Source organism: Pteronotus mesoamericanus, unplaced genomic scaffold (genome assembly GCF_021234165.1).
Source record: "Pteronotus mesoamericanus isolate MK-2021 breed Mesoamerican mustached bat unplaced genomic scaffold, CSHL_Meso_final contig_116, whole genome shotgun sequence".
NCBI lineage: Eukaryota > Metazoa > Chordata > Mammalia > Chiroptera > Mormoopidae > Pteronotus > Pteronotus mesoamericanus.
Window position 1 is genome coordinate 9709595 of NW_026555027.1, and position 25715 is coordinate 9735309.

At 52.3% G+C, this 25715-nt stretch overlaps 3 protein-coding genes across 3 annotated transcripts in view; all 3 read right to left on the reverse strand.

Annotated features, from left to right (window-relative positions):
- Positions 1-25715, reverse strand: part of TSPEAR (thrombospondin type laminin G domain and EAR repeats) — a 105022-nt gene that overhangs the window by 10575 nt on the left and 68732 nt on the right. Inside the window, exons 3-9 of the mRNA XM_054578919.1 lie at positions 12390-12628; positions 9773-9863; positions 8348-8501; positions 7175-7306; positions 6318-6544; positions 4586-4772; positions 3215-3444 (exon numbers count right to left, since the gene is read on the reverse strand). Coding sequence (XP_054434894.1) covers positions 3215-3444; positions 4586-4772; positions 6318-6544; positions 7175-7306; positions 8348-8501; positions 9773-9863; positions 12390-12628 — 1260 coding nt within the window. The remainder of the gene's footprint in view (positions 1-3214; positions 3445-4585; positions 4773-6317; positions 6545-7174; positions 7307-8347; positions 8502-9772; positions 9864-12389; positions 12629-25715) is intronic.
- Positions 14974-15609, reverse strand: LOC129075064 (keratin-associated protein 10-8-like). The gene has a single exon (XM_054579032.1). It carries the CDS (start codon positions 15607-15609, stop codon positions 14974-14976), a length of 636 nt encoding a protein of 211 aa, XP_054435007.1.
- On the reverse strand, positions 22496-23215 carry LOC129075074 (keratin-associated protein 10-6-like). The gene is made up of 2 exons (XM_054579044.1): positions 23068-23215; positions 22496-22962 (listed from the first exon to the last, which is right to left on the reverse strand). Exons 1-2 carry the CDS (start codon positions 23213-23215, stop codon positions 22496-22498), a joined length of 615 nt encoding a protein of 204 aa, XP_054435019.1.

Below are 25715 nucleotides of genomic sequence, written 5' to 3' on the forward strand. Positions count from 1 at the left end.
TAGCCGCAGACCTCCCTCTGAAAATCTCTGTGAGTGGCAGAAAGGCTTTTCAAAAAGGGGAACAAAAAGCAGGCCATTGGGGGAAATTCCAGGGGTTCAGGATGAGGCTGTCGGGAATGGAGAACACTGTGCCAGGGTACAGGGTGGGGCCCGGCACCATGGGGTCTTGCTGAATTGGGTGCTCCCGCCTGTTCCTGCCTGGCCTAGGTGCCCCTGCCTAGGGCCTGGGGTACCCTCCCTCTCAGCCGGTGTTGGGGAGGCCCTCTGATTCCTGGTGGGCGGCATTGGCATCCTCTCTTCATGCCCTGCTGTGGCCTCCAGGACGAAGACATGAGGCCCCGAGTCTCCCTCCATCTCCTGTGTCCTCCCTCCAAGCTGCCTGGGCTGTCCCTCTACCTATACAATCAGTGTGACACCCCAGACCGAACCCTAGGCTTCATCCACTAATGATTCTAAAGTTGAGATGACACTATTGCATTTATACTGTCCAGAGCCAAGGGCGCAGCTGTGATCACGTCCATGGCAGACGACCTCTGTGCCAACCCTGGGGATGGTCCCTGCATGTGGGTCAAACAGACTCTCCACGTGTGCTACAGTCACACGTGGACCCTGCGTGCTGCACGTTGCTGCTTTTCAACAAGTTCCTAACTGCTTCTTCCTAAAACCCTCTCTTCCTCCTTCCCTCTCCTTTTTGGGGGCAAAAGGACCATCTCTGCATGTGATCGTGTCTCCCAGCGCCTCACGGGCCCCTCCTCTCCCTGGGAGCCATGCTCTCCTGCCCCGTGAAGCCAACCCCCCCGGTGAACGTCTCCTCCTGGGGTTTCTTCCTGCGGGTCTTCCCACTTGCTGCCTGTGCTGCCTTCATGTCTTTAAGGTGCTCAGCCCGTGTGCGTCCACGCGGTCCTCCTCTCCTGCCATAATCCTCCCTCCTGGACCCTCCCGCTGTGGGATCCAGGCTGACGGTCTCTAGAATGGACACCAGTTCTCATTCTGAATTCCCAACAACCCCGGTGGGATCCACTGCCTCTGATTCTGATTTCCTGTGTCGGGTTGATGGCCGTGTCTGCAGGTGCGCAAGGACACCACCTTCTGGGTGCTCCCCCACATTTCCTAGCATCCCATGCAGCTAGGCTGGGTCATGTGACCAGTGCCAGCCAATGGGTGTCAGCAGTTTGCCCACACCCATTCCTGGGCTAGGGTGTGAAAGCAGGTCTCCAGTTACAACATCCACAGGCTGCTTTGGAGCGAGTTTCGTGTGGCTCTCATCCCCTCGGTCTCAGGGCCCTTGCAACCTGAAGGCTCACGTTCCTGGTTTGGGAAGAACCTCAGAGTTTTCTTTGCTAATTCCATTGCTCCTTTTCCTGCTTCACTCTTTCCAGCACTCTGGGTAGCCGGCTCTCAGATTCCTGGTTGATTCTATTTTTTCTTTTTATTCTATGTTCTGGAAGATTTCCTTACCTTTCTTTTCCAATTGTGTTGATGAGTGTCTTCTTGTGCCAGCAGTCATATTTTAATCTCGAAGGACTTCTTCCTGTTAGTGGCGTTCCGTATTTACCTCATAAATGGAATATCTTCTTGAATACTTCTGAAGACAATTGTAATTTTTAAAAATTCTCCTCTGTTTCTAGAACTAGCTCAGTTTCTCCCAGTGTGAATATATGTATAGGTTTTAGCCTCCATGTTTCAGGCCTCCTGTCTAATATCTGGAGACCCTCAGTTGTCTATTTTAGTCTATTTAGTGGTGAGGATGGCGGTGGCTGGATTTGTCCCTGGCAGGCCATGCTCTGGGGACCTGGGGCCCCGCCTGCCAGTTGTGGCCCTCGGTGATGTGCTGCCATAAAGACCTTCCTAAGTGGGCCTTTTGTTGTATTGCACCTTTTTGTTCAAATGCAGGCAATTGAGGGCCACGGTGTTGGGAGCTGTAGTATGATAATCTCCAAAGGGCACTCCCCACCCGCTGCAGGGACCCTCCTCACACCACACGCACGCTCTGACGGCCCTGCTGGGGACCCGGCTTGGTTGCCCTTCTGTGCCGGGCTGCCAGACGCTGCTCTGAGAACCCCCTGGAGCTCTGCTCCCTGCGCTGGCTCATCCGTTAAAGACTTGGAGACAATGACCTGAGTCTTCTTTTGGAACAAAGGCTTCAGTTCCTACCATAGTCCCTCCTTCGATATGATTCCGTCCCTTTCAGATCCTGGCCCATCTCCCTGAAGCCCCCGGGCGTGCTGAGCTGCAGGCGCGTGAGCTCCCTCAGCCCCTCCTTGGGCTGCCTGTGCACGCTCCCTGTGGGGCCGCTCGCCAACCCTTCGGCTTCCCAGGCCCCTGCGTGGCCCCTTCCCTGCTGCTCGAGGCCATGTTCTCATTCAGTCCCCGCTAGTCCAGGCATCCCTGGGAACCCGTTTATCACCCGCAGTGTAGCCCCGGCCCACCCCAGACCCAGATGCTTTTGCACCTCCATTCTCATGGTCCTGGGCTCTAATTCCAAGTCAGAGAACCTGTCGCCCCGGGCATACCCCATGGTAGCCGTTGCCGAACACATTCACGTTGGCACCCACACACCCAAGCACGTTCTCCTCTAACCCAAGACATTGGTGCCATTTCTGGGAGTCCTGGCATTTGTCAGATGCCACAGCCATGACCAGCAAACGACCAACATCATGTGAGGAGCTCGCGTTTCAGAAAGAACCTTTCCCATGCTGAATAAAGCCGTGGCACCACGCCGCCTGGGCTCCAGTCCCAGCTCTGTTGGGGGGCAGCCCCATCACCTCCATGCCTCAGATTCCCATGCCTAAGAGGGGACTAGTGGCAGAAGTTACTTTACAGGGTGGCTGTGAGAATGGAGTGAGAAGAAGCAGGTTAAGATCCTGGCGGGGGAGCTTCACGAGGTCCCTGCTCAGCAAACCTGAGCCGCTTGTCACCGTGATCCAAGAATGAGGCCTCACCCCAGTCCCGCTTCCCCTAAAGCATCTCCCCACCCCTCTCATGTTAGGGCTCCCCAGACTCTTTTGGGGGGACACAGAGGCAGCTGTGGGCAATGTGGCTCAGCCTGAGCCTTATACGGGGGGAGGCGCCTGGGGTGGACGCTCAAGGGTGAAGGCCCAGGCCCGGGGAGCTGATCCTGGCTGGGGTTCCCCAGTCCTGCATCCCCGGGCGCTGGCGTGGGATCCGAGGTGAGGTGCGGTGGGGAGCACGGGGCACACGGGCAGTTTCTTACCAGGAAAGACTGGAAGAGCTGGAAGGAGCCGACCAGCCAGATGTACAGGTGGGAGTGCACCTTCGTAGACGTGCCGTTGAAGGCGTTGGCTACCACCAAGAATGAGTAGGGCCCTACAGTGAAAAACTCCCAGTCGTAGGCTCCAGAAGTGGCGATGGTCTGGTTGGCCTCGAACAGGCGTGTCCTCGGGTTCCACTTGTAGATGACACTGTCGATGTTGTGGTTGTCACCTGGAACCCAAGCAGCTGTGTTGAGGGAGGGAAGACAGACTTCCGTGGCCTGATGCGGCCTTGGCTGGGACTCTACCCCAGGGCCCCTGCGGCCTGTCCAGTCCAGCCAGGCCTGGGGCCACTCTGCAGGTGACCCTGCTCATCCGACACTCTCCTGCACCTGCTCACTCCCCAGAGATGACACTCTTGACATGATGACACCTCAGCCTCTGCGCAGCTGAAAACCCTCAGTGGGCCCCCCCCTTTGGGTGGCTCCAGGCCCCCACTATGGCCTTCCAAGGTCTTGGAGGTGGACCCCGAACGCCTCTCCCCAGCCTCACCTCTCACACTGCCCAGTGTCCCCTTGGCTCCTGCTCTCTCCCACAGGTCAGGCATCATGCTCCTGGACCCCTTCCGGGCCAGTCTCTCCTGGGACACTTGCTTCTACAGGGAGCCCTGGTGGTGGGGACTCTTCCTCAGGCCCCCACAGAGACCCCTGGCAGGTCTCGGACTCGGATAAGCACAGAGCTATGGAGCCCACTGAGGCCTGAGCTAGAGACACTCTGTAGGGCTGGCCGCCACCTTGACCCTGTCCATCCCTCTAGTTGCAGGATGGAGAAGGGCTCACTGAGGTCACTAGGGGCAGGCACTGGTTTACTAGCCGCCCCCCCGCCTGTCTTTCCACATGTCACATGGAATTTGTGTACAGAAGGACAACCTGTTCTCGGAAACAAGTCCACATCTTTTCCCCGACTCCCTCAGCCTGTCCCTGCCGGCGCCCCCTGCCCGGCCCTGGGCCGGCTGGTCAGAGAGCTCACCTTCCAACCTGTGTCAGCCAGAGCATCTCAAGGGCAGGTGACCTAGTTAGCAAGTTAATTACTTGGCTAATTAGTTTTAAATGAGGCAGTCTGTGCAGCCAGGTGACCCACAGTTCTGTGGTGATTCTCCTCAGGGCAGGCACAGACCACCTGTCTGCCTACCTGGACAGGTAAGGAGGTGCTCAGCTGTGATCACCCTTAGAGGCCACCATCAGACTACAGATCCTGAGGAATCGGGCTGGTGTGATTTATGATCATTTCCAATGAGATGAAAATGAGCCTTGCAGGTGAGTCACGCCTGCCCCTGGGATGGTTCCCTTCCGGGTGAAGGTCACAGCCCCTACCTTCCCTGTGGTTGGCCACGGCCAGGAAGTGCTCCCCAGCCACCTCGAAGGCCTCCCAGTCTCGGGCGCTGTGGGTGGCCACCCTCTGGTAGGGCGTGAACCGCAGCTTTCTCTGGCTCCATTTGTAAATGACGGAGAACTCCTGGCCCTTTTCGTTGGGGTCAAAGTTGGCCACAGCCAGGAAGATCTGGAAGAGAGGGCCCAGGACACTCGGTTCCCGTGCTCACAGCCAGGGCCTGGAGCGAGAGGTTTCTGAGCACCAGCGGCTCTGTCCAAACAGCGCAGAACAGCCTGGGAGCCCTGGCCATCTGCAGATTTGTTCACTACGTTTAAAACCCTTAAATGTGTCCATATCCGCCAGTCATTACTGCCATTTCTATTTCCCAAGCCAGGAGACGCTTCATGTGCAAAAATGTTCTTCATCTCCTGTTTGAGTAGGGAAAGTCTCAATGCCAGTCCTACAGTAAACATGTTTGTCACGTACGACAAACAGCCACGTACGACACAGAAACTCCTACGTGTCACATGACCAGCGGGCACGATGGCTCGCGTATGCGGCTGTAGCAGGAGCCAGAAGCTCGGTGTGCCGGACATGTGCTCTGGGGCAGGAGGCAAGGATGCCCAAGTAAGCCCTGCATCTGCTCGGGTGGCCGGACAGATTTTCTCCCATTTCTCTGAATTTCCCAATTTTTCATTGATGTAAAGTTACCATTTTTAAAATTTTATTTTTATTTTTTGAATCCTCACCTGAGGACACTTTTCATTGCTTTTAAAGAGGGAATGGAAGGGAGAGAGGGAGAGAGAGGGAGAAACATCGATTGGTTGCCTTTTTGTATGTGCTCTGATTGGGAATCGAACCTGCAACCCAGGAATGTGTCCTGACTGGGAATCGAACCCGCAACTTTTTGGTCTATGAGATGATACTCCAACCAACTGAGCCACACCAGCCAGGGCAAGCACCTTTAAAACATCATCAGCCAAATAACTAGAGAGCAAGCCATTCATTCACCACATTGGATCTGACACAAGAACTGTGGTGGGCCGCCAGCGACTGCAGGACAGGAGTTCGCCTGTTTGCTCACTGTTCTATCCCAACAGGTGGGTAGGGGTGGGGGCAGGGCTGCACCCGGCACATGTGCGTAGGTGAGTGAACGACCTGGGGAGAGGCATGGGAAGGTGAGGGCGTAGAAGGAGCTGGGGGAGGAAATTGACCACTATGGGGAAAGGACATCCCTCTCGGACCCTCCACTCACAGGAGCTTGGCTCAGTGTAGCCCTGGCTGGAAAGAGGGGCGGTCAGCGAGGTCACACACTCCAGGCCTCCTGGGGCCTGTTCCCCTCTGTTTGGACATCATGTGTCCTAGGTATTTGTGAAGAAAAGGCAGGATCAGTTGGGTAGATTAGTTGCTATTCTGAAATAATTTCTGCATTATTAACGGGTCTCAGTCCAATGACCGAAGTCCAGCAACTTGTTTTTAAGTTAGCCTTGATGGGTTTACACAGACCTGGGTGGCATCTTAGAAATGACCTTGGCTCTATTGCATCAGAAGTCAGATTTGCCCAATGTCACAGTCTGGCCTTAGAGATGCAGCTAAGTCTGACTGCGAAAGCCGTTTAGAACCGGAAAAAGGCTTTGGAACCATGAGACATGCTTTCCCTGTAGAAGCTATGTAAACAGCCCAACTTTGGATGCCGTGGGGTTTTGCAACTTAAAAAGATGCATGCCAACTTGCCTTTTTCCCGATGGTGAAATGCCTCCAGGACTGTGCTTGGTGTGTGCGGATGTTCTGGTACGAGGCGAACTTCCCGTCGGTCCATTTGTAGATAGCAGACATGGTCTTACGGTTGGCGGTTGCTATGAAGAGCCCGGCCTCAGGGATGACGAAGACCTCAATGCCCAGCGTCTCTGAGTTCGTGAATAGGCTCTGGTGTTCCTCCACATAGTCCAGCTTCTCTTTGGCTTGTGAGAGAGATATCAAGACCTGGTTAACGCTTCCCAGAAGGGAAGCCTGGAGGGACTGTCTTGGGAGCATGACCCCCGGACCCTGAGCCGTGACCCTGGGGCATTAGCGTGGGGCAAGGGCAATTTTCCTGGAGTGCCTGTTCACCCTCAGAGGCCCATCAAACAGCCCGCTTGGGCTGCGTGGGTTTCAGGGTCCATAGACCCCCAGGGGTACTCGTGGGGTGGAATCGATGTATCACATCCTTATGAGCCATTTCCCATGCTCACTGATGTTACAAAAGGCTGTGCCCCGGCAGGAACTACAGGGTGGAGTCAGGAGCTGGCGAGCAGCCCAGCTGGAGCCGGTTCCCTTTTGCTGCAGACGCCCAGGACTACCCTTCCGGTATCGTCCCATTGAATCTACGCTCTGAGGACAGGCAGAGTGTGAGGGGAGTGGGCGGGGTCCCCACAAGGGAGGCACCCCATGCTCTTCTATGGATAGGGTCGAGGGGAGGAGACAAGCTCCATCTGCCCATGTGTGGTCCAGACTAAACATGAGGGCTGGCTGCTCTCAGGGGGGCATTTCCTGCTCTTATGTGACGCTAGCCCCAGAGAGCCCCCGAGCCACGGCTTTCCTCTCCACCTCACCTGCGAGCACGGAGACCCACTCACTGCCCACGCACAGGTACAGCCCCTTCCGCCCGGCGTCAAACCAGAACTGGGCATCCTCCTCTTTGGTGCATGGAGGCCGGGGTCCCAGCGTCACCTTCATGTCGGTTTCTGGGAGGAGACAGGGAGGATGAGTGTCCGGTGGAAACGCGCTCCCTGGAAGAAGTGCTCCTGCCTCTGCCTTGGAAGCTGGGCTTCGAGGACCTGCTCAGGGCCTTCCACCGGCCTCCGGGGGCAGGTGAGACCTGAGAGCGCCTCAGGAGGGTCCGCGCAGCAGGATGTCACAAAGCTCCCTGCAGCGGCTCCAGGAGGCCGTGCCTCCACCCTCCCTCGGGTCTCCAGCTCTTCTGAAAACCTTCAGCGATGACGGCGCGCCTCGCTCGCCTCCCAGGTCTGTGATCCGTTGGCGTGAGTTTATCTGAACTTCCACTTTGGTTCGTTCTGTGGCATTTTGATCCCATCACGTTTCAGAATTACACCGCCATCCCAGGTCCAGCACACATGTCCTAATGATGCTCCGTGGCCCCTTCAGAGCGATGTCTGCACAATAGCCAGGCCTGAAGGCCAGGCTGCGACACAGCGTGTCCTTGACTCCTCGCAGTGCCAGGCGGAAACCTGGGGGCCGAATCCTGCTCCTGAGGCTCCTTCTGGTTACAGTGGCCTCGGTCGCCTGAGGAAGACGCCCCCGAGGCCTCTTGCTCAGGGACTTGGAAACACAGTGCTGGGACTGGATATCAGTGTCACCCTGCTCACGGTTGGGGGTGCTACCTGGACTTGTGAAGCTGGGGAAAGGGCCAGGTTGTCTCCCCACCTTGCTGAGTGGGGGGTTAAGGTGCGGGGGGGAGGAGGGCGGCAGGACTTGGAGTCTTCCTGGCAGGGGCTGTGTTTTAAATAGTCAACTTCGTACTTTTATATCAGGAAGGTAAAAACGGAAACCAAAAAAGCAAACCTGGGCAGGGGGCTCATGGAAAATGAAAATGTGCCTTGCAAAGGTGGGGTCCCCACTGGGGCAGGGGCTGAGGTTCAGATGTATGTTGGGGAGGGAAGAGGAGAAAAGGCCCCAAACGCTGCTCTGGGGGCAACACAGGCCGCAGGCGGAAGTTGGCGGCTCTGGAGGAAGAAGCCTTGTGGGGGGGCAGAGGGCTTACTCACCGTAGGGGTATTTTAGCACCTCGTTGTCTTCTGGCTTCCCCGTGAGGCCCTGCAGGATAGGGGGGATGGACAGCACGATGTCAGCGTTCCTGCAGGGACACAGCCTCGGGGTGGCGTCCGAGCCGGGCAGCAGGACCAGCTGCCTTACCAGGCCCTGCAGAGAGAGGGCGAGCATGTTGAGACCCTGGGGGATGGGAGGAGGTGTGGCGGGACGTGTAGCTCTAACCATCTCTAGAGCTAGGAGAGAAGAGTCTGCATGTTGGCTATAGGGGGAGCACAGGGAGTTTCAGTGGAGAGCTGCACAGCCTCCTAAGGCCATTTCACCACGAAGGGACTTTCCTGTGGACTAACCTGGGGTGACTGGTCAATGTTGCTTATGCATCCATTTGCCCACCCACTTATCCATCCATCCATCGTTCATCTGTCCATCCATCCACCATCCATCTACCCATCCATTCATCTGTCCATCCATTCACCCATCTCTTCATGTGTTCATCCATCCATCCATCGTCCATCCATCCATCATCCATCCATGCATCCATCCACCCATCCATCCATCCATCCATGCATCCATGCATCCACCCATACATCCATCCATCCATCATCCATCCACCCATCCATCAACCCATCCATGCATCCATCCACCGTCCATCCATGCATCCATCATCCATCCATCCACCCATCCATCCATCCATCGTCCATCCATGCATCCATCATCCATCCACCCATCCATCCATCCATCCATGCATCCATGCATCCACCCACCATCCATCCACCCATCCATCCATCATCCATCCACCCATCCATCCATCCATCCATGCATCCATGCATCCACCCATCCATCCATCCACCCATCCATCCATCGTCCATCCATGCATCCATGCATCCACCCATCCATCCATCCTTCCACCCATCCATCCACCGTCCATCCATGCATACATCATCCATCCACCTATCCATCCATCCATCCATGCATCCATGCATCCACCCATCCATCCATCCACCCATCCATCCATCGTCCATCCATGCATCCATCATCCATCCACCCATCCATCCAAGCACGCCATCAGTAAATATTCACAGAGCACCTCTGCCATACATCAAGCACGGTTCTAGTTGCTGGCACCAAGGGAACAAAAGCCCCTCCCCATGGGAAGAGGACATAGGGCAGGGCCCTGGGGGTGTAGGGCATGAGCTGTGGCTGTAACAGTGACATACATGCCGGGAGGAGGGAACAGCAAGGGTAGAGGCCCTGTGTCAGGTGTGCCTGGCACAGGAGGCGCTCCACTGAGCCTCATGTTCCTCCTTCCCATGTGACACACTTGACAACCTGTGGAGCCAGAGCTTCGGGACAGCAGATCCCTGGTGGCAGCCCCTCTGTGAGCACAAGTGGGAGGGCTGAGCCGGCAGCCCCACCGAGCCTACCGTGAACAGGCCTTTGGTCCTCCTCCGGCTGCCGACGAAGAACCGGGCTCCTTGCACAGACAGGGTGGCCGGAAAGGGCACGTCAGACAGTCTGAAAACAGTGGATGAGGGTTTTAGGGCCGTGGGAGAGCAGCAGCATGGGCCATTTGTGTAGAAAAGGACAGGGCAGTGCCACACGTGGGACGCGTCAGTGTCCTGGGGCAGCTGCAGCAAAGTACCACAGGCTGGGGGCTTAAACCACAGACAGTCATTCCCCCTCAGTCCTGGGGGCCAGAAGTCCAACCCTGAGGTGTTGACAGGGCCGTACTCCTGCTGGAGGCCCTAGGGGAGGGCCCTCCGCCTCTTCTGCTCCCGGGGGCCCCTGGGGGCTCCTGGGGGCTCCCGGCATGTGGCTGCATCGCTCCACTTTCTGCCCCCACCATCCCATGGCTTCTCCTCTTAGCTTCTCCTCTTTTTAAAAGGACACCAGTCACTACTGGGTCAGGGCCCACCCTCTCCACTGTGACCTCAACTTAGCAAAATCACACCCGCAAAGGTGCTCTCTCTCATCAGGTCCCATTCCTGGGTCCAGGGGACGTGAATTTGAGGGGCATCCTTTGCCCCAGAACAAGGGTCTTCTGCAAAAGCGTGTGCTTCCGGGGGCTAAGGTGGCTCTTTGCCGCTACACAGGAACCTCCCGTGGCTTCTCCCAGCATTGGGCTCCCAGACCTTGGGGGACAGAGGGTGTCAGGGCAGGAGGGGGGTCTCTCCTGGTGACTTGAGGGTGTTGGAAAATGTGGCTGGAGCTGGATCTTAATGTATAAGTGGGGGCCAAACTCAGGGGCGGGTGAGAAGGTGGGCATCCTGTGGGACAGGATTGCGTGGCTTGAGCTCCCGGCGCAGAAAAACCAGGCACGTGCTTTCTCCTCCCGGTCCAGCGTCTGTCGTCACGATGCCACGTCCTCTTGTAAAAGCAGCTGCTCCTGCCAGTCTTTGCCATCTGGCTGCAGCTGGCCGCTGCAAGATCAGCTCCCTACCACTGTCAGACGCCCCGTGTCTGCACAGTTCCTGGGCCCCCCGAGTTCTGGCCCAGCGCCTGAATTCATCCTTGGTCACCACCCCTTCAGCCCCGGTTGCCCCGCCCCTGGCCAGGCCTCCTGCCCCCGCCCCTCACGGAGCCGCCCCACTGCTGGCTCTCGGCCCCTGGGGAGTCATGGTCCAATAAAGGCCCTGGTGTTGGGGGGCATGGTGGGGGAGCAGGGGTGAGTGAGACATGTTTAAACAAAGTGTATAAATGTTACGGTTCCTTTTTATAATGGAATACGTTTCATAACAACGAAGCAGAGTGAGATTCTGCCTTTGAGAGCAATATTTGGTACGAAGTACCGGACCATTCCCCGGCCCCTCTCGGCAAGGACGGCTGCCGAGGGGCCGTGTGGCCCGTCGGCAGGCCAGGCCGCAGGGACTCACAGTTCCCTGGCCCAGTTTTCTGACTTACAGATGACAGAAACCAGGCGACGGCAAGGAGAAGAAACAAACCCAGGCTTCCATGTGCCCAGGGCTGTGTCAAAGTCTCTAAGGTTTACCCTGCATGTGTATCTGAAGTTTTAGTGACTATTTACCCCCTCATCTCAGATGAGAAAACTGAGTCAGAGAGGTTAAATGATAGGTTGAAAGTCACACAGCAAGACCCGGGCCTCAAGCCGGGCCACAGCTCCCGCGTGGCTCTGCTACGCGGCCCCGTGTCATGGTCGCAGCGCTCCACAGGGCGCATCCCCCGGTCGAGCCCAGCCTGGACTCATCGCCCAGCCTGGACTCATCGCCCAGCCCAAACCCCCAGCCAGGTGTCGGCTCCCCGGCCCGCCGCCCGCTGCTCTCAGGCTGGTGCCTGCCCTTGTCCCAGCCCTGCTGTAAGAGCAGAAAATTTTAACGGTAGGGAATTGTAACCCGCCCACCATTCTCTTGACATTGTTTCTGTAAGTGCTGACTCTGACTGACACGTGGCTTGTGATGAAGAAAATGTTTGTATAAGAATCCTAGGCACTAACTTCAGAAGATGCAGACCCTAGGCTTCAGGCATCCCGGCTCTGGGAGGTTTGCTGACCGTGGATCGTGGAGCCAGGAGGATATAAAACCAGGATGACGCACTCCGGTCCATCACTTGCCCATGGGAAAGGACTGTGCTCGTCTGCATGTAGACGACTTTGCAATCCCCTCCCTTGGTCTCTTTGTTCTGGTCCCTTCTCCTTCTTTATAAAAGTCTCTGTTTCCACTAAGAGTTGGAGATGGGCTTTGAGACCTGAGTCCCCCGTCCTCCAGGTGCCCGGCATCTGCAAACAAACCGCTTTCCTTCACATCAGCACCCGCCTCTTGAGAGTCGGCTTTCATAGTGGCACCTGCTGGATCTGCTTTCCATTACACCACCATGGCCTTTCTTGGGGACAGGTTTGCCACCCACCTGCCGGTGGCCCGGGCAGCCCTGCCACAATGCATGTTTCTAACGGTGGTCTCTCCACAAGCCTGGCCCCGCCAGGGCGCACACTGCACACCTGGAGCTGCCGCTGGGTGTCCACACTGGACTCGGGCTGCCAGGCAGCACACAGCATCACACGACCCTCCCCGGCATCCTGGTACCTACATGTCCACGGGGACGCCGCAGTCCGTGGTGAGGGAAAAGGAGTCTTCAGACACCGCCAAGACCAGCGTGTGCCACTGGCTGTCCGTCAGGGCTGGGCTGCGGAAGGACACACGGGTCTGCCAGGTGCCGGCTGTGTCCTCGCTGAGGAAAAGGAAGTGCAGCCGGGTGGGGGAGTAGCGCAGGCCCAGCAGCAGCGCATCCGGCCCCTCCGCCACCACCGTGAACAGGTACTCATTCTTCTGCAAGAGACCGTGGGCAGGTGAGGGTGGGCAGGTGATGGTGGGCAGGCGAGGGTGGGGCAGGTGAGGGTGGGCAGGTGAGGGTGGGCAGGCGAGGGTGGGGCAGGTGAGGGTGGGCAGGTGAGGGTGGGCAGGCGAGGGTGGGGCAGGTGAGGGTGGGCAGGCGAGGGTGGGGCAGGCGAGGGTGGGCAGGTGAGGGTGGGGCAGGTGAGGGTGGGCAGGTGAGCGTGGGGCAGGCGAGGGTGGGGCAGGTGAGGGTGGGGAGGTGAGCGTGGGGCAGGCGAGGGTGGGGCAGGCGAGGGTGGGCAGGTGAGCGTGGGGCAGGCGAGGGTGGGGCAGGCGAGGGTGGGGCAGGTGAGCGTGGGCAGGTGAGCGTGGGGCAGGCGAGGGTGGGCAGGTGAGGGTGGGCAGGTGAGGGTGGGGCAGGCGAGCGTGGGGCAGGCGAGTGTGGGCAGTGAGGGCCCAGCTCCCAGCGCAGGGCCTGCTGTCGTGACCCTGCCTGTGATAAAACCAAGAGCACTGCTCACACCCGCGACCGTGGCTGGTACCAGGAAAACAGAAAACAGCAAGTGCCGGAGAGGACGTGGTGGACCGTGAACGCTCGTTCACTGCGGGTGGGAATGCAAAATGAGGCAGCCGCTGTGACAAACAGTGTGGCGTCTCCTCAAAAGACTGAAAACGGAACTACCATGTGGTCCAGCAACTCCACCATTTGTCATAAATCCAAGTAGATTTACAGCAGGGGCTCGAAGAGATTATTTGTACATCCATGTTCACTGCAACATTATTCACAAGAGCTTAAAACACACGCAAACCAGCTGCCCATTGATGGATGAAGGGATAAGCGTAAATAACGTGGTCTATCCAAGGACTATTTTCGGTCTTCAAAGGGAAGTTCCTACATCAACGTGGGCGAACCTGGAGGACATTATGCTGAGTGAAATAAGCCGTCACGAAAGGACAAATGCTGTGTGATTCCACTAGCAGGAGGCTGCTGGATGAGCCACATTCACAGGGACAGAGTGGAGCAGGGTGGGGGCCAGGGGCTGGGGTGGGCAGGATGAGGAGTGTTGGAAGGGGGCGGGGTTTCATTCTCAGAAAATGAAAACGTTCTGGAGTTGGACGGTGGCGGCGGCTGCCCGCAGTGTGAATGTGCTTAACGCCACTGAGCTGTGCACGCCTGCCGGCGTGGCTCAGTTGGTTGAGCTTCGTCCTGCAAAGTGAAAGGTGGCCCGTTCAATTCCGAGTCCGGGCACGTGACTGGGTTGTGGGCAGGTCCCATATTGGGGGGCGTGTGAGAGGCAATTGATCGATGTTTCTCTTGCACACCGATGTTTCTCTCCCTCTCTTTCTCCCTCCCTTCCTCTCCCCTAAAAATAAATAAATAAGTAAAATCTTTTTAAAATGATTAAAATGGTAAACTTCATGTGATGTGTATTTTACCACAATTTAAAAACCACACACCTCCCACCACGATGGTGGCCTCACACACAACGTGACCTCCAAACACCAGCAGCCCCTGCCACATCAACTGTAGAAACAATGTATATTTCATTATAAGCAATTGCAATGTAGAGTCTATTAATCCCTAGCCTAACACAATTAATTAAAAGAATAAAGAATTGAAAGTGATGAAACCTAATGCTAAAGGAGATCTATAACAGAATTACCGAGTATCATTTTATTTTTAGCAAGTCTTTGCCCATGTTACACTGCGACCCAAATTCCATGCAACTATTATTCTAAAGAAGTTAAAAGCCTCCATGTTCCTCCTGTTTAATTTAATGACTAATTCAGCAAAATCCACTTGCCTCACAGTGGGTCACATGGCCTCTGGCCACTCCTTCACTGAGCTTCCTGTTTTGGGGGTGAGTCCCACCAGGTGCCCCACCCAAAGGACCTAGGCCACTGCCCTTTGGGATTTCTTGGTCGCTCATTCCTGGAAACACCTGGGCCTGGAGACCAATGTCTGGTGAAAATCACGTGTTCCTCCCCTCCCGTCCCCCTCCCCGTGGAATCAGGTGCCAGAAGCGATCAGGTGATGAAGAGAGTTTATTGGGGCGCCCAAGGAGATGCTGACAAGATGAGAGTGGCGGTCAAGTGACCCCACAGAGAAACGGGGAGGGAAGGACAGGTGACCCAGGGGCAGGTGGAGGTGCCTCCTGAGAGGCAAGAGGCCGGGGAAGCAGCAAGATCAGGGATTCCAGGAACAGCGGTCAGGTGAGGACAGTGGAGACCTGGGGGACCCCATCCTGGGTGGGGTAAGCCATCTAACACGGGTCAGGACGGGACTGAGGGGTGGCTGGGAGACCTGAGCCCAGCTGGCTCTGGGGAGATGTGCTCAGTCAGCAGCAGGACTTCTGGGCCGAGGCGGGGACGCAGCAGGCCGGGCGGCAGCAGCTGGGCTGGCAGCAGGAGGGGCCACAGCAGGAGGAGACGGGCACGCAGCAGGCGGGTCTGCACACGGGGCGGCAGATGAGGGACACGCAGGAGGAGGGCCTGCAGCAGGCCGAGGAGCAGGGGGTGGGCAGGCAGCACGAGGAGGCGGCCCCAGAGCAGACGGACACACAGCACGCGGGCCTGCAGCAGACGGGCGTGCAGCAGAGGGGTGTGGAGCAGACGGGCGTGCAGCATACGGGCCTGCAGCAGATGGGCGTGCAGCAGGCCGGCTGGCAGCAGCTGGGGCCACAGCAGGAGGGCTGGAAGCAGCTGGGGACACAGCAGGTGGAGGGGCAGCAGCTGGGGGCGCAGCAGGAGGGCTGGCAGCAGCTGGGGACACAGCAGGTGGAGGGGCAGCAGCTGGGGACACAGCAGGAGGGCTGGCAGCAGCTGGGGGCGCAGCAGGAGGGCTCACAGCAGCTCTCTGGACAGTCATCCACCTGCCAGGGGGCATCGGTGCAAGAGTCACTGGAACCGGGCAGGCAGACGCGGCTGCCGTAGCTCAGGTCGCTGGAGCGGACGGACCGGGTGGAGGCGGCCATGGCGGGGCAGTGGGGCTGGAGGTGAGCTGGGAGGAGTGTGTGGGTGTGTGAGTGTGTGTGCGTGTGTGGTGCCTGGGGCTGTTGGCTTTTATACCCTCCTCGGTGTTTGGTGTTTGTCGTCCAAGCAGGTGTCTCCCCACGTCTTCCTTTCCGTGTTGATGTTTTGAGCTAAGTCCTGGGAGCCCCTATGACTTCTGGTTTATTTACAGGAAAGAGTTTGCAGCTTGTAAACTGCCTGTCATGGCTGAAGACTGGCTTGATGCCCTGACTTGTGTTTGGCTTCCTGAACAAACACCACTGCAAAGACCTGGAGTCGTGGCAGCCTGCGCCTGCCCTGCTGTGCTCCTCTCCCCAGGTGCTCTCCATGACATTGCCGGTGACAGGGTCGGTGACAGGGCAACAGGGGTCTGACACTGGGACACTGCTGACCATCTGCTGTAGGACATCCCCACAAACAGAAGGGCTGAGGAGCAGACAGACCAGCCAGGGAGAGAAGCGGTGGATGGGAGGAAAAGACAAAGAGGGGGTCCGCCGCAATGCAGAAAGACAAGAGCTGGGGCTATTTGAGCTTCTATTCCTTTCCAACTAATTTTAGAATCAGCTTGTTGATAACAACAACAACAAGGCCTGCTGGAATTTTGATGGAGATTGCCTTGAATTTATAGGTCGATTTGGGGGTGACTGGCTTCATAGTATCTCAACCTATGAACGTGGTCTGATTCTCCATTTGTTCGCGTGGTTTTTGATTTATTCCATTAGCGTTTTTATAGTTCTCCTTAGGGTAGCATTCTGTTAGATTTATACTGGTTTTCTTTTTTATTTTGTTGTCAGTCATACTTTTAAACAAAAAATTTTGAGATCCAATTGTTTATTGTTCATTGTTCTTGTACAGAGGGGGGCAAGAGTAGGTTAAATTACCAGCCATCGTTACCTAACATATAAATTGTAAGTAAGGATACAAAATAATAACTATAAATAGACAAATAATACAATAATTAATAAATAAATAATAACACAAGAATAAACTCTGCTTTGTGTACTCACAACTCTTAAGCTACTTTTGCCGACTCCTGTATAGAACTGCAATTAATTTTTATTATTTTAAGCTTGCATTCTTCAACCTTGCTAAACTCTCTTATATTTCTTGGAGCCTTTTTATAGATCCTTCAGGGTTTTCTATGTGGATGGTCGTGCCTGCTGGGGATAGAGATGATTTTATTTCTTCATTTCCAATACATATGCTTTTTTTTTTTTTCTTGTCTCACTGTGGTGGGTAAAACCCTCAGTATGACGTTGAATAGGCGAGGTGGGAGAGGACATCTGTGTCTTGTTCCAGGTGTCAGGGAAAAGTGTTGTCTTTGACAATTGAATATGGTGTTGGCTGTGAGGTTTTCATAGAAGCCTTCTATCAGGTTAAGGATTTTTGTTGTTGTTGTTTATTCAATGGTCACTGTAAACTTCTTTTTAAAATTAAGGAAGAGAGAAGCACTCCCCAACTCATTTTAGGAGGCCAGCATTACCCTCACACCATAGGCAGACAAAGACACTACAAGAAGAGGAAACTACAGACCAATACCATTTATGAACATTGATATAAAAACTCTCAACAAATTACTAGCAAAGCAAATTCAGCAGATACTCAAAGATGTATACACCATGGCCCTACGGGCTCTATTGCCAAAATACAAGCATGGTTCTACATTTGAAAATCAATTAATGTAATGCACCACATTAATAGACTGAAGGAAAAAATACACCATCATCTCAACTGATGCAAGAAAGCATTTGACCAAATTCAACACCCTTTCATGACTAAAACACATAAAACAAAAAAAAAAACACTCAACAAACTAGGATTAGAAGAAAACAACATATATATGAATATATATGAGTGTGTGTGTATATATATATATATATATATATATATATAAATATATATATGAATGAATATGAAAAACCCACAGCAAACATCTTACTCAATTTTGAAAGACCGAAGGCTTTCCCTCTAAGATCAGGAACAAGGAAAGGACACCCACTTTTGCCACTTCTTGGCCCCATAGTATTGGAAGCTCTAGGAGAGCCGATAGACAAGGAAAGAAATAAAAGGCATCTAGACTGAAAAGATGTAAAATCTTCTCTGTTTACCGATGTTATGCTATTAAATGTAGAAAAGCCTACAGATTCCACAAAACACCTGTTAGAATTAATAAATGAATTCAGCAAATAGCAGGAAACAAAGTCAATGCACAAAACTCATTTTTTTACACTAATAGTGAACAGCCCAACAAGAAAATTAGGAAAATAATTCCATTCACAATAGTATCAAAAAAAAATAATGTACTTAGGAATTTACTTAAATAGGGAGGTAAGAAACCTGAACAGTGTAAACTACACTGTTTGTAGTGTAAACTACAAAATGTTGTTGAGAGAAATTAAAGAAGACATAAATAAATGGAATGACAGCCATGTTCATGGATTGGAAGACTTAATATTAAGATTTTAATACTACCCAAAGTAACCAACAGTTTAAATGCAATCATTATCAAATTCTCAGGGGTTTTTTCAGAAATATAAAAATCCATCCTAAAATTCATATGGAATCTTAAGGAGCCCTGAATAGCCAAAACAATCCTTAAAAACAACATAGGTGGAGGGCTCACACTTCCTGATTTCAAAACTTAGTACAAAGCTACAGTAATCAAAAGAGGGCGGTACTGGCATAAAGGCATGTAGGCCAATGGAATAGAATACAGAGTCCAGAAATAGACCCTCACTCAATAAGTCAAAACATTTTTGACAAGGGCACCCAGTCCACCTAATGGAGAAAAGACAGTCTTTTCAACAAATGATTCTGGGTAAACTGGATATCCACAGGGAAAAGAATGAAGTTAACCCATAATTAACATCACAAGCAAGAATTAACTCAAAATGGATCTACAAGCTAAATCCAAGACCTAAAGCTATAAAACTCTTAGAAGAAAACAGGACAAAACCTTCACAGCTTTGACTTTGGCAGTAATTTCCCACATATGACACCAAAGACACAGGCAACATAAGAAACATGCACAAATTAGACTTTAAAAATTTTAAATATTTTTGCATCAGAAGACAATATAAACAGAGATAAAAGGTAACCTACAGAAATGGGGAAAACATTTGGAAATCATGTATCTGATAAAGGATTACTATATAGAATGTATAGAGAACTCCCAAAAATGAATAACAAAAAACCTCCTAACAACGCAATCCAAAAATGGGTAAAGGACTTGAGTAGACATTTTTCCAAAGAAGATATACAAATGGACAGTAAGCACATGAAAAGAGGCTCAACATCACGAGTCATCAGAGAAATGCAAATCAAAATTATGAGATCCCGCCTTACATCCATTAGAATAACTACTATATGTAAAAAGAAACGAAGGGAAAATAACGAGTGTTGGTGAGAATGCGGAGAAATTGGAACCCTAGTGCACTGGCGCCGTGAACATGATATGGCACAGCTACTGTGGAACTCAGCATGATGATTCCCCCCAAAACTAAAACTAGAATTACCATATGATCTAGTAATTCTACTGGATATATGTTCAAAAGAATGAAGAGCAGGGTTCTTGTAGGGATGGGTATTAATGGGTTTATAGCAGCATTATTCACAATAGCTAAAGTGTGAAAGCAACCCGGTGTCCCCTGAGGTATGAATGGGTGGATAAGCTAAATTTACATATGCACGATGGAATATTATTCACCCTTTAAAAGGAAACACAAAAGGATGAGCTATGGGGACATTATGGTAAGTGAAATAAGCCAGGCACAAAAAACAAATTCTGTATGTATTTAGAAACAGAAAGTAGGATGGTGTTTCCCAGGGGCTGGAGGGAGAAGAGAATGGGAAGGTGTTATTTAATGTGTGTAGAGTTTCAGTCTTTCCAAGATGAAAGAGTCCTGGATATGGATGGTAGTGATGGCTGTACAACATTATGAATGTTCTTACCACCACCAAACTGTGCACTTAAAAAGTGTTAGGATAGTAAATTTCATATTATTTTTATTCTACCTCAGTAAAAAAAATCTAGGGGAAAAAAAAGAAATGAACCATCAACCTGTGAAAAGACATGGAAAAACTTTAAATGCACAATGCTCATTACTAAGTGAAAGAACCAGTCTGAAAGTATTCATACTGTTTGATTCTAAGTATATAACATTCTGGAAAAGCCAAAGCTACAGAGACAGTAAAAAGATCAGTGATTGCCAGGAGTTAGCAGGGAAGAAGGGAGGAGTAGATGGAGCACAGAGGATTTGGGGGTGGGGAGCAGGGCAACTATTCTGTAGGAAATCTAATGGCCCATATATGTCACTATACCTGTATCAAAACCCATAGAACATACCTCGAGAGTAAGCCCTAATGGAAACTATGGACTTTGGGTAGCATTGATGTGTCAATATAGGTTTTGACATTGCAAGGCGTTCATTGTGGGAGAAGCTGTGGATGTGTGAGGATGCAAGTCATGTGGGAACCTTTGTTTCTTTGTTCTAAGAAACAAAGTCTATTAAGTTCACATAGGACAATTAAGGTTACCTGCTTTCTCCTGAGTTTTGGTTATTTGTCTTTAAAGAATGAGTCCATTTCATCTGAATTTTCTAATTTTGGAGAATAGAATTGTTTGCTGTAGTCCTTTTAATGCTTTAATATCTGTGGGGTCTCTAGTAATTCCTCCTATTTATCCCTGATTTTGGTGATTCGTGTCTTCTTTATCTTTTCCTTAGTCAGTGTAGTTAGAGTTTTTCAGTTTATTTACCATTTCGAAAAATAAGCTTTCATTTCACTGATTATCATTATTTTTTTTTACTGTTTTCACTTTCATTGATTTATGCTTTAATTTTTATCATCTCATACTTTAGGCTTGCTTGAGGTTTAACTCTTATATTTTATGATAAAAAAAATTTAACTTCTTTGTTTCTTTACAACTCATTTCCTATAAGTGCATATCCTATAGGCAGCAGAGTGGAGTTTGTCTTTTTATCCAACCTTACAGTCTCTTTTCTCTTCCTCCTCTCTCTTCTTTGGGGACTCCAATTACACATAATGTATTAGGTCACTTGAAGTCATCCTCCAGGTCACTAATGCTTCGTCCATTTCTTTTCCTCTCTGTGTTTTATTTACTTGCTATTGTTTTGCCTTTCAGTTCACTTTTCTTCTATAGAATTTATTCTGCTGTTAACCTTATTTAATGTAATATTCACTCAGACCACCCAGTAGTTTTCCTCTCTAGGTCTTCTGTGTCCTTTTAAATCTTCCTCAATTTTCCTTACGATGTTTGCTTAGCCTTTTCTCTAGAACATATGGAACATAATCATAAGTCTTACTAATTTTATCATCTGTGACATTTCTGATTTGCTTTTGATGGGTTGAGTTTATTCCTATTATGGGCTATGTTGTTCTACCTCTTTGTATGCCTGAAAATTTTGAAAGAATGTCTAAAATTGTGAATTTTACCTTATTAAGCGTTGGCCAATTAGTATTCAAATGAATATTCCTGACCTTTGATCTAGATGTAGTTAAGTTCCTTGGAAATGGCTCCCTCTTTAAAGTTTGCATATCAGCGTTGTCAGGTAGGACTGAACCAGCGGTTACGCTGGGGCTAATTTTACCCACAATGGAGGCAATGTCCTCTGAGTGGTCTACCTGAGGTCCTGAGAATTAAGATCACACTTCAACTGCCAGGCGGGAATAGGCGCTACTTTAGGCATGTTTGATTTCTGGGATTACGCCATCTAACTTTGTTGCTTTCCCCAGGCACAGTCTCACATGGGTTTGCTGCCTGACACTTGAGGGGGACCCTTTAAGGACCAAGCGTTTCTCAGGACAGTGCTCCCCTCTTCTGGCTGCAAACACTGTCTGCCTGGGGCTCCCCCAGCTCCCAAGGTTGTCCCTGGCTCAGGGGGACATGGAGCTCTACTTGGGCTCTCCGTTTTTGCACTAGGGCTGGGAAATGCTCGTGAGGTGGTGGGTGGGACCAGTTGTGAGGCCCACTTTGTTTCCCTCTCTCAGGGGTTCCTGCTCTGTGATCCCCAAATCTAATATCTGAATACCACTGCTTCGCAGTTCTGCTAATTTTTTGGTTCAGCCCTGGTGGGAAGGTCATCCAGTCCCTCTGACTCCTTTGGGGCTGGGGCAGCTCCTCCCGCCCTCGCTCCACCAGGTCTCTGCTAACGGTGTGGACAGTCTGTGCGGCAGGGACTCCTTCCCCCGCAGGTGTTTCCTGAGGGGCAAATCCGGGGGCATGAATTTGTCCAGATGGGACAGTGGGTGGACATGGCCCATAGGGCCTGAGAGCTCCCTAGACCATGAATTTTCTGCAGGTGACCACCCTCAAGAAAGCCCCAAGCACTGACCTTCCAGGCCCGGGAGAGAGTCCCACCTGATGCCCCACCAGGAGGCGTTGGCCACTGCCCTTTGGGATTTCTCAGTCACTCACTCTTAGAAATACACGTGGCTGGAGGAGACCAACGTCCGGTGAAAATCATGTGCCCCCAGCGCCCACCTCACAAAGTCAGATGAAGGAAGCATCAGATGATGGAGTAAGTTTATTGGGGTGCCTCCCAAGGAGGTGTCAACAGGCTAAGAGTTGAGGTCAAGTGACTCAAAAGAGAAACTAGGAGGGAAGAACAAGTGACCAAGAGGTATGTGAAGGCAAAAGCTGGTGGAAGCAGCGAGGTCCGCAGTTACTGGGAGCAGTAGAGGTCAGGCCAGGATAGTGGAGACCTGGGAGGTCCCCACTGGGTGGGGACAGCTACTTAACACAACTCAGGAACAGACAGAGGGGTGGTTGGGAGGACCACAGTCATGGGGTGGAATCTGAGCCAGGCTGGCCCTTTGGGACATGTTTGGTCAGCAGCAGGACTTCTGGGCTGAGGCAGGGACACAGCAGGCAGGGCGGGAGCACGCGGGGCGGCAGATGAGGGACACACAGGAGGCTGGGCGGCAGCAGCTGGGCTGGCAGCAGGAGGGGCCACAGCAGGAGGAGACGGGCACGCAGCAGGCGGGTCTGCACACGGGGCGGCAGATGAGGGACACGCAGGAGGTGGGCTGGCAGCACGAGGAGGCGGCCCCAGAGCAGACGGGCACACAGCACGCGGGCGTGCAGCAGATGGGCGTGCAGCAGACGGGTGTGCAGCAGGCCTGCTGGCAGGGGGAGGAGGTGCAGCAGGAGGGCAGGCAGGAGCTGGCGCAGGCTGACTGGCAGGGGCTGGGCCCACAGGTCACCTGGCAGCAGGGGCTGGACACGCAGCTCACTGGGGTGCAGACCAAGGTCTGGCAGGAGGCTGGTGCGCAGCAGCTGGGGACACAGCAGGTGGACGGGCAGCAGCTGGGGGCACAGCAGGAGGGTTGGCAGCAGCTGGGGGCGCAGCAGGAGGGCTGGCAGCAGCTGGGGACACAGCAGGTGGAGGGGCAGCAGCTGGGGGCGCAGCAGGAGGGCTCACAGCAGCTCTCTGGACAGTCGTCCACCTGCCAGGGGGCGTCGGTGCAAGAGTCACTGGAACCGGGCAGGCAGACGCGGCTGCCGTAGCTCATGCCGCTGGAGCGGACGGACAGGGTGGAGGCGGCCATGGCGGGCAGCGGGGCTGGAGGAGGGTGTGAGGGTGTGAGTGTGTGTGTGAGGTGCCTGGGCTGTCTGTCGCCTTTTATACCCTTCCTGGCTCGTGTTGTCCCACTGAGCGGCTCCCCACGCCTTCCCTTCCTTGTTAGTGCTGGAGCCTCTTGCAGGAGAGGCCTCATTAGTGCTGGTTTATTTCCTGCAATTAGTTTTACTCAGTGCACTTGTGAGTATGTTGCAGGATGTTTCCCATCTCTCCTTGTCTGGCTCTACGAAACTGGAAAATACTTCAGGCAAGATCATGCCAAGTTGAACTTCAGATTTTAACACATTTCCACAGTCATGAATCCTGGTTTCTTTCTCCTGTGTTTGGGGTGCTTTTGATGTTTGTGTTACTTTGAAGCATTTTTAAATTTAGTCTAAAATGGCATTTGTACATCTTATGGAACACAACCAGTGCAAACAGGTTCTAAGTCATGTTAATGCAGCCTCAGGACTTGAAATCCACACACAGCCCCCAGCCTCCCTCCCACCTGCCCCCTTAAACACAACGGAGAAAGATGCCCAGGGCCACACACCCTGCACACAAAGCGCCTGAGAGGAACGTTAATGGATAGTCGATAAATGTGGACTCTATTATGAAACCCACCAAAGAGCACACGCTACATGTCTGGGTACATGAGGGGCCATGACGATGTCATGGGGGCAATCAGAGCACATGGTCTGCACTCTCTGCAGTCATTTGATTCCCACAAGTGTTACACCCAAACCCACGTGGCCTTCAGCACATTCTGTCCCCTCCTCGATCTACGGTGAGCACACCGCCTGCCTGGGCAGAATTTGCCTCATTTGAGAGGGATGTCTGAAGAGTTAGTTCAGAGACAGAGGAAAGACAGAAGAGAAGGAATATTCTCACGGAATACAATATATGGTCCCAGTGAACCTGAAACAGAAAGCCATCATGGGCAGATCCTGGTGAAAACCTCCATATCTTAGAAAGATCCTTGTAACGCCCTTGATGATGCTGTCGGCGATGTTAGATAACATTTTCAGAGCACGTGTTCTATGTCTGGTGGTGTTCTGAGCGCGTCACATCTGTTTGCTCAATTTTTACATCAACTCACTGTAAACAGATGAGAAGCCTGGGCATAGAGAGGTTCAGCAACCTGTTTAAGGTCATACAGCCCAAGGTGGCAGGACTGGGACTGGAAGCCAGGCCCTCTCTTTCCAAAAAGGAGGCAGCAAGTGTCCAAGGAAAGTTAACACCCAGTCGCTGGATTAAAAATTCATAGAGGCAGGAAGGAGCAAAATTACCACCACAGAGAAGCCATTCAGTGGTTTTAAGGACACACAGAGCTGGTTCCTTCAAAACACAGAGGTAATAAAGCAGGAAACCCGCAAATGCAATGAGAGGAAATGCAGTGAACAGTGTGTTTAGCTGGGACCCACGCAATAACAGTTGCTAGGAAGGGCGAATGGGCGATGAGGACCAAAGCAGCCACCAAAGAAATAAAGGAGGGTGAACCGCTTTGAGCTGGATGGACCAAGGGGGTGCTTTTGGACTGGAAGGATGTCACGAATTTCAAGAAAATCGTGTCTTTAGAGCCTCCCCTAGACATAGAATGCAAGTTTTTAAATAAATAGCAATAGACACAGTCCCTGCTCTAGGCAGGAGGGAATGGCATGCCACCTGCAGAAGGCCCGATGCCACTGTGGTCCCGATGCCTCTCCCGCCTGCCAGTGAGGGTGCAGCACTTCCAGGGGAACGTTGGGTGTCACAGTGGATTTTTCCCCCGCTCATTACGTCTTTCCAAGTAAAGACCACATCAACGTGTTTTCACGTAAGCAAGAGCTTCCAAAGTGCTGTATTTATTTTCCCCTCTCAAAAAAAGAGAGAGAAATATAACAAACGACCCCATGCTGTCACAAACAGGAAAATTCAAGAACATGGAGGTTGGGCTGGCTTGGGAGCAAAGAAAGGGGAACATGGAGGTAATTCTAAGTAACCAGTGCCATCGGTCCTAATACAAATGCAAATCTCCCATTTATTACAACAAAATATGTGGTGTGATGGATCCTTCTGCGATTGGTCCCCCTGGTGGGATCCTCGGGGGTGGGGGGGCGGGGGGGTGTGACGCGTCCTTCTGTGATTGGTCCCCCTGGTGGGACCCTCGGGGGCGCAGCCCATCGTGGTCATGCTGATGCGATTCCTATGCTTTGTTCTGTGCTGTCTAATGCGAGAGACAGTACCACACTTTGAAATGATAATATTTTGGATGTGTTGGGTTAAATAAAATGTGTTATTAAAATAATTTTATCCATTTCTTTTCCATTGTTACTGTGGCTATTATAACAGTTACAATTGCACGTGTGTGGCTTGCACCGGGTTCCCGCTGGAGCGTGCTGCTTTAGATTAAACTCAAAAGATTGATAAGCGCAGGCCAGGGGCAGGATATCAATTCTGTCCGAAACAGAAATTTTGCACATTGCCTGGTTTCATTCTTGACTTTAATA

What these genes read in the sequence shown, in the direction of transcription:
- LOC129075064 (XM_054579032.1), bottom strand. Translation starts at nt 15,609, where the DNA reads ATGGCCGCCTCCACCCGGTCCGTCCGCTCCAGCGACCTGAGCTACGGC.
- LOC129075074 (XM_054579044.1), bottom strand. Translation starts at nt 23,215, where the DNA reads ATGGCCGCCTCCACCCTGTCCGTCCGCTCCAGCGGCATGAGCTACGGC. An exon ending in TGAGCCCTCCTGCTGCGCCC is followed by an intron (nt 22,963 to 23,067) that starts CCAGCTGCTGCC and finishes GCTGCTGCCCGT; the next exon opens with CCACCTGCTGTGTCCCCAGC.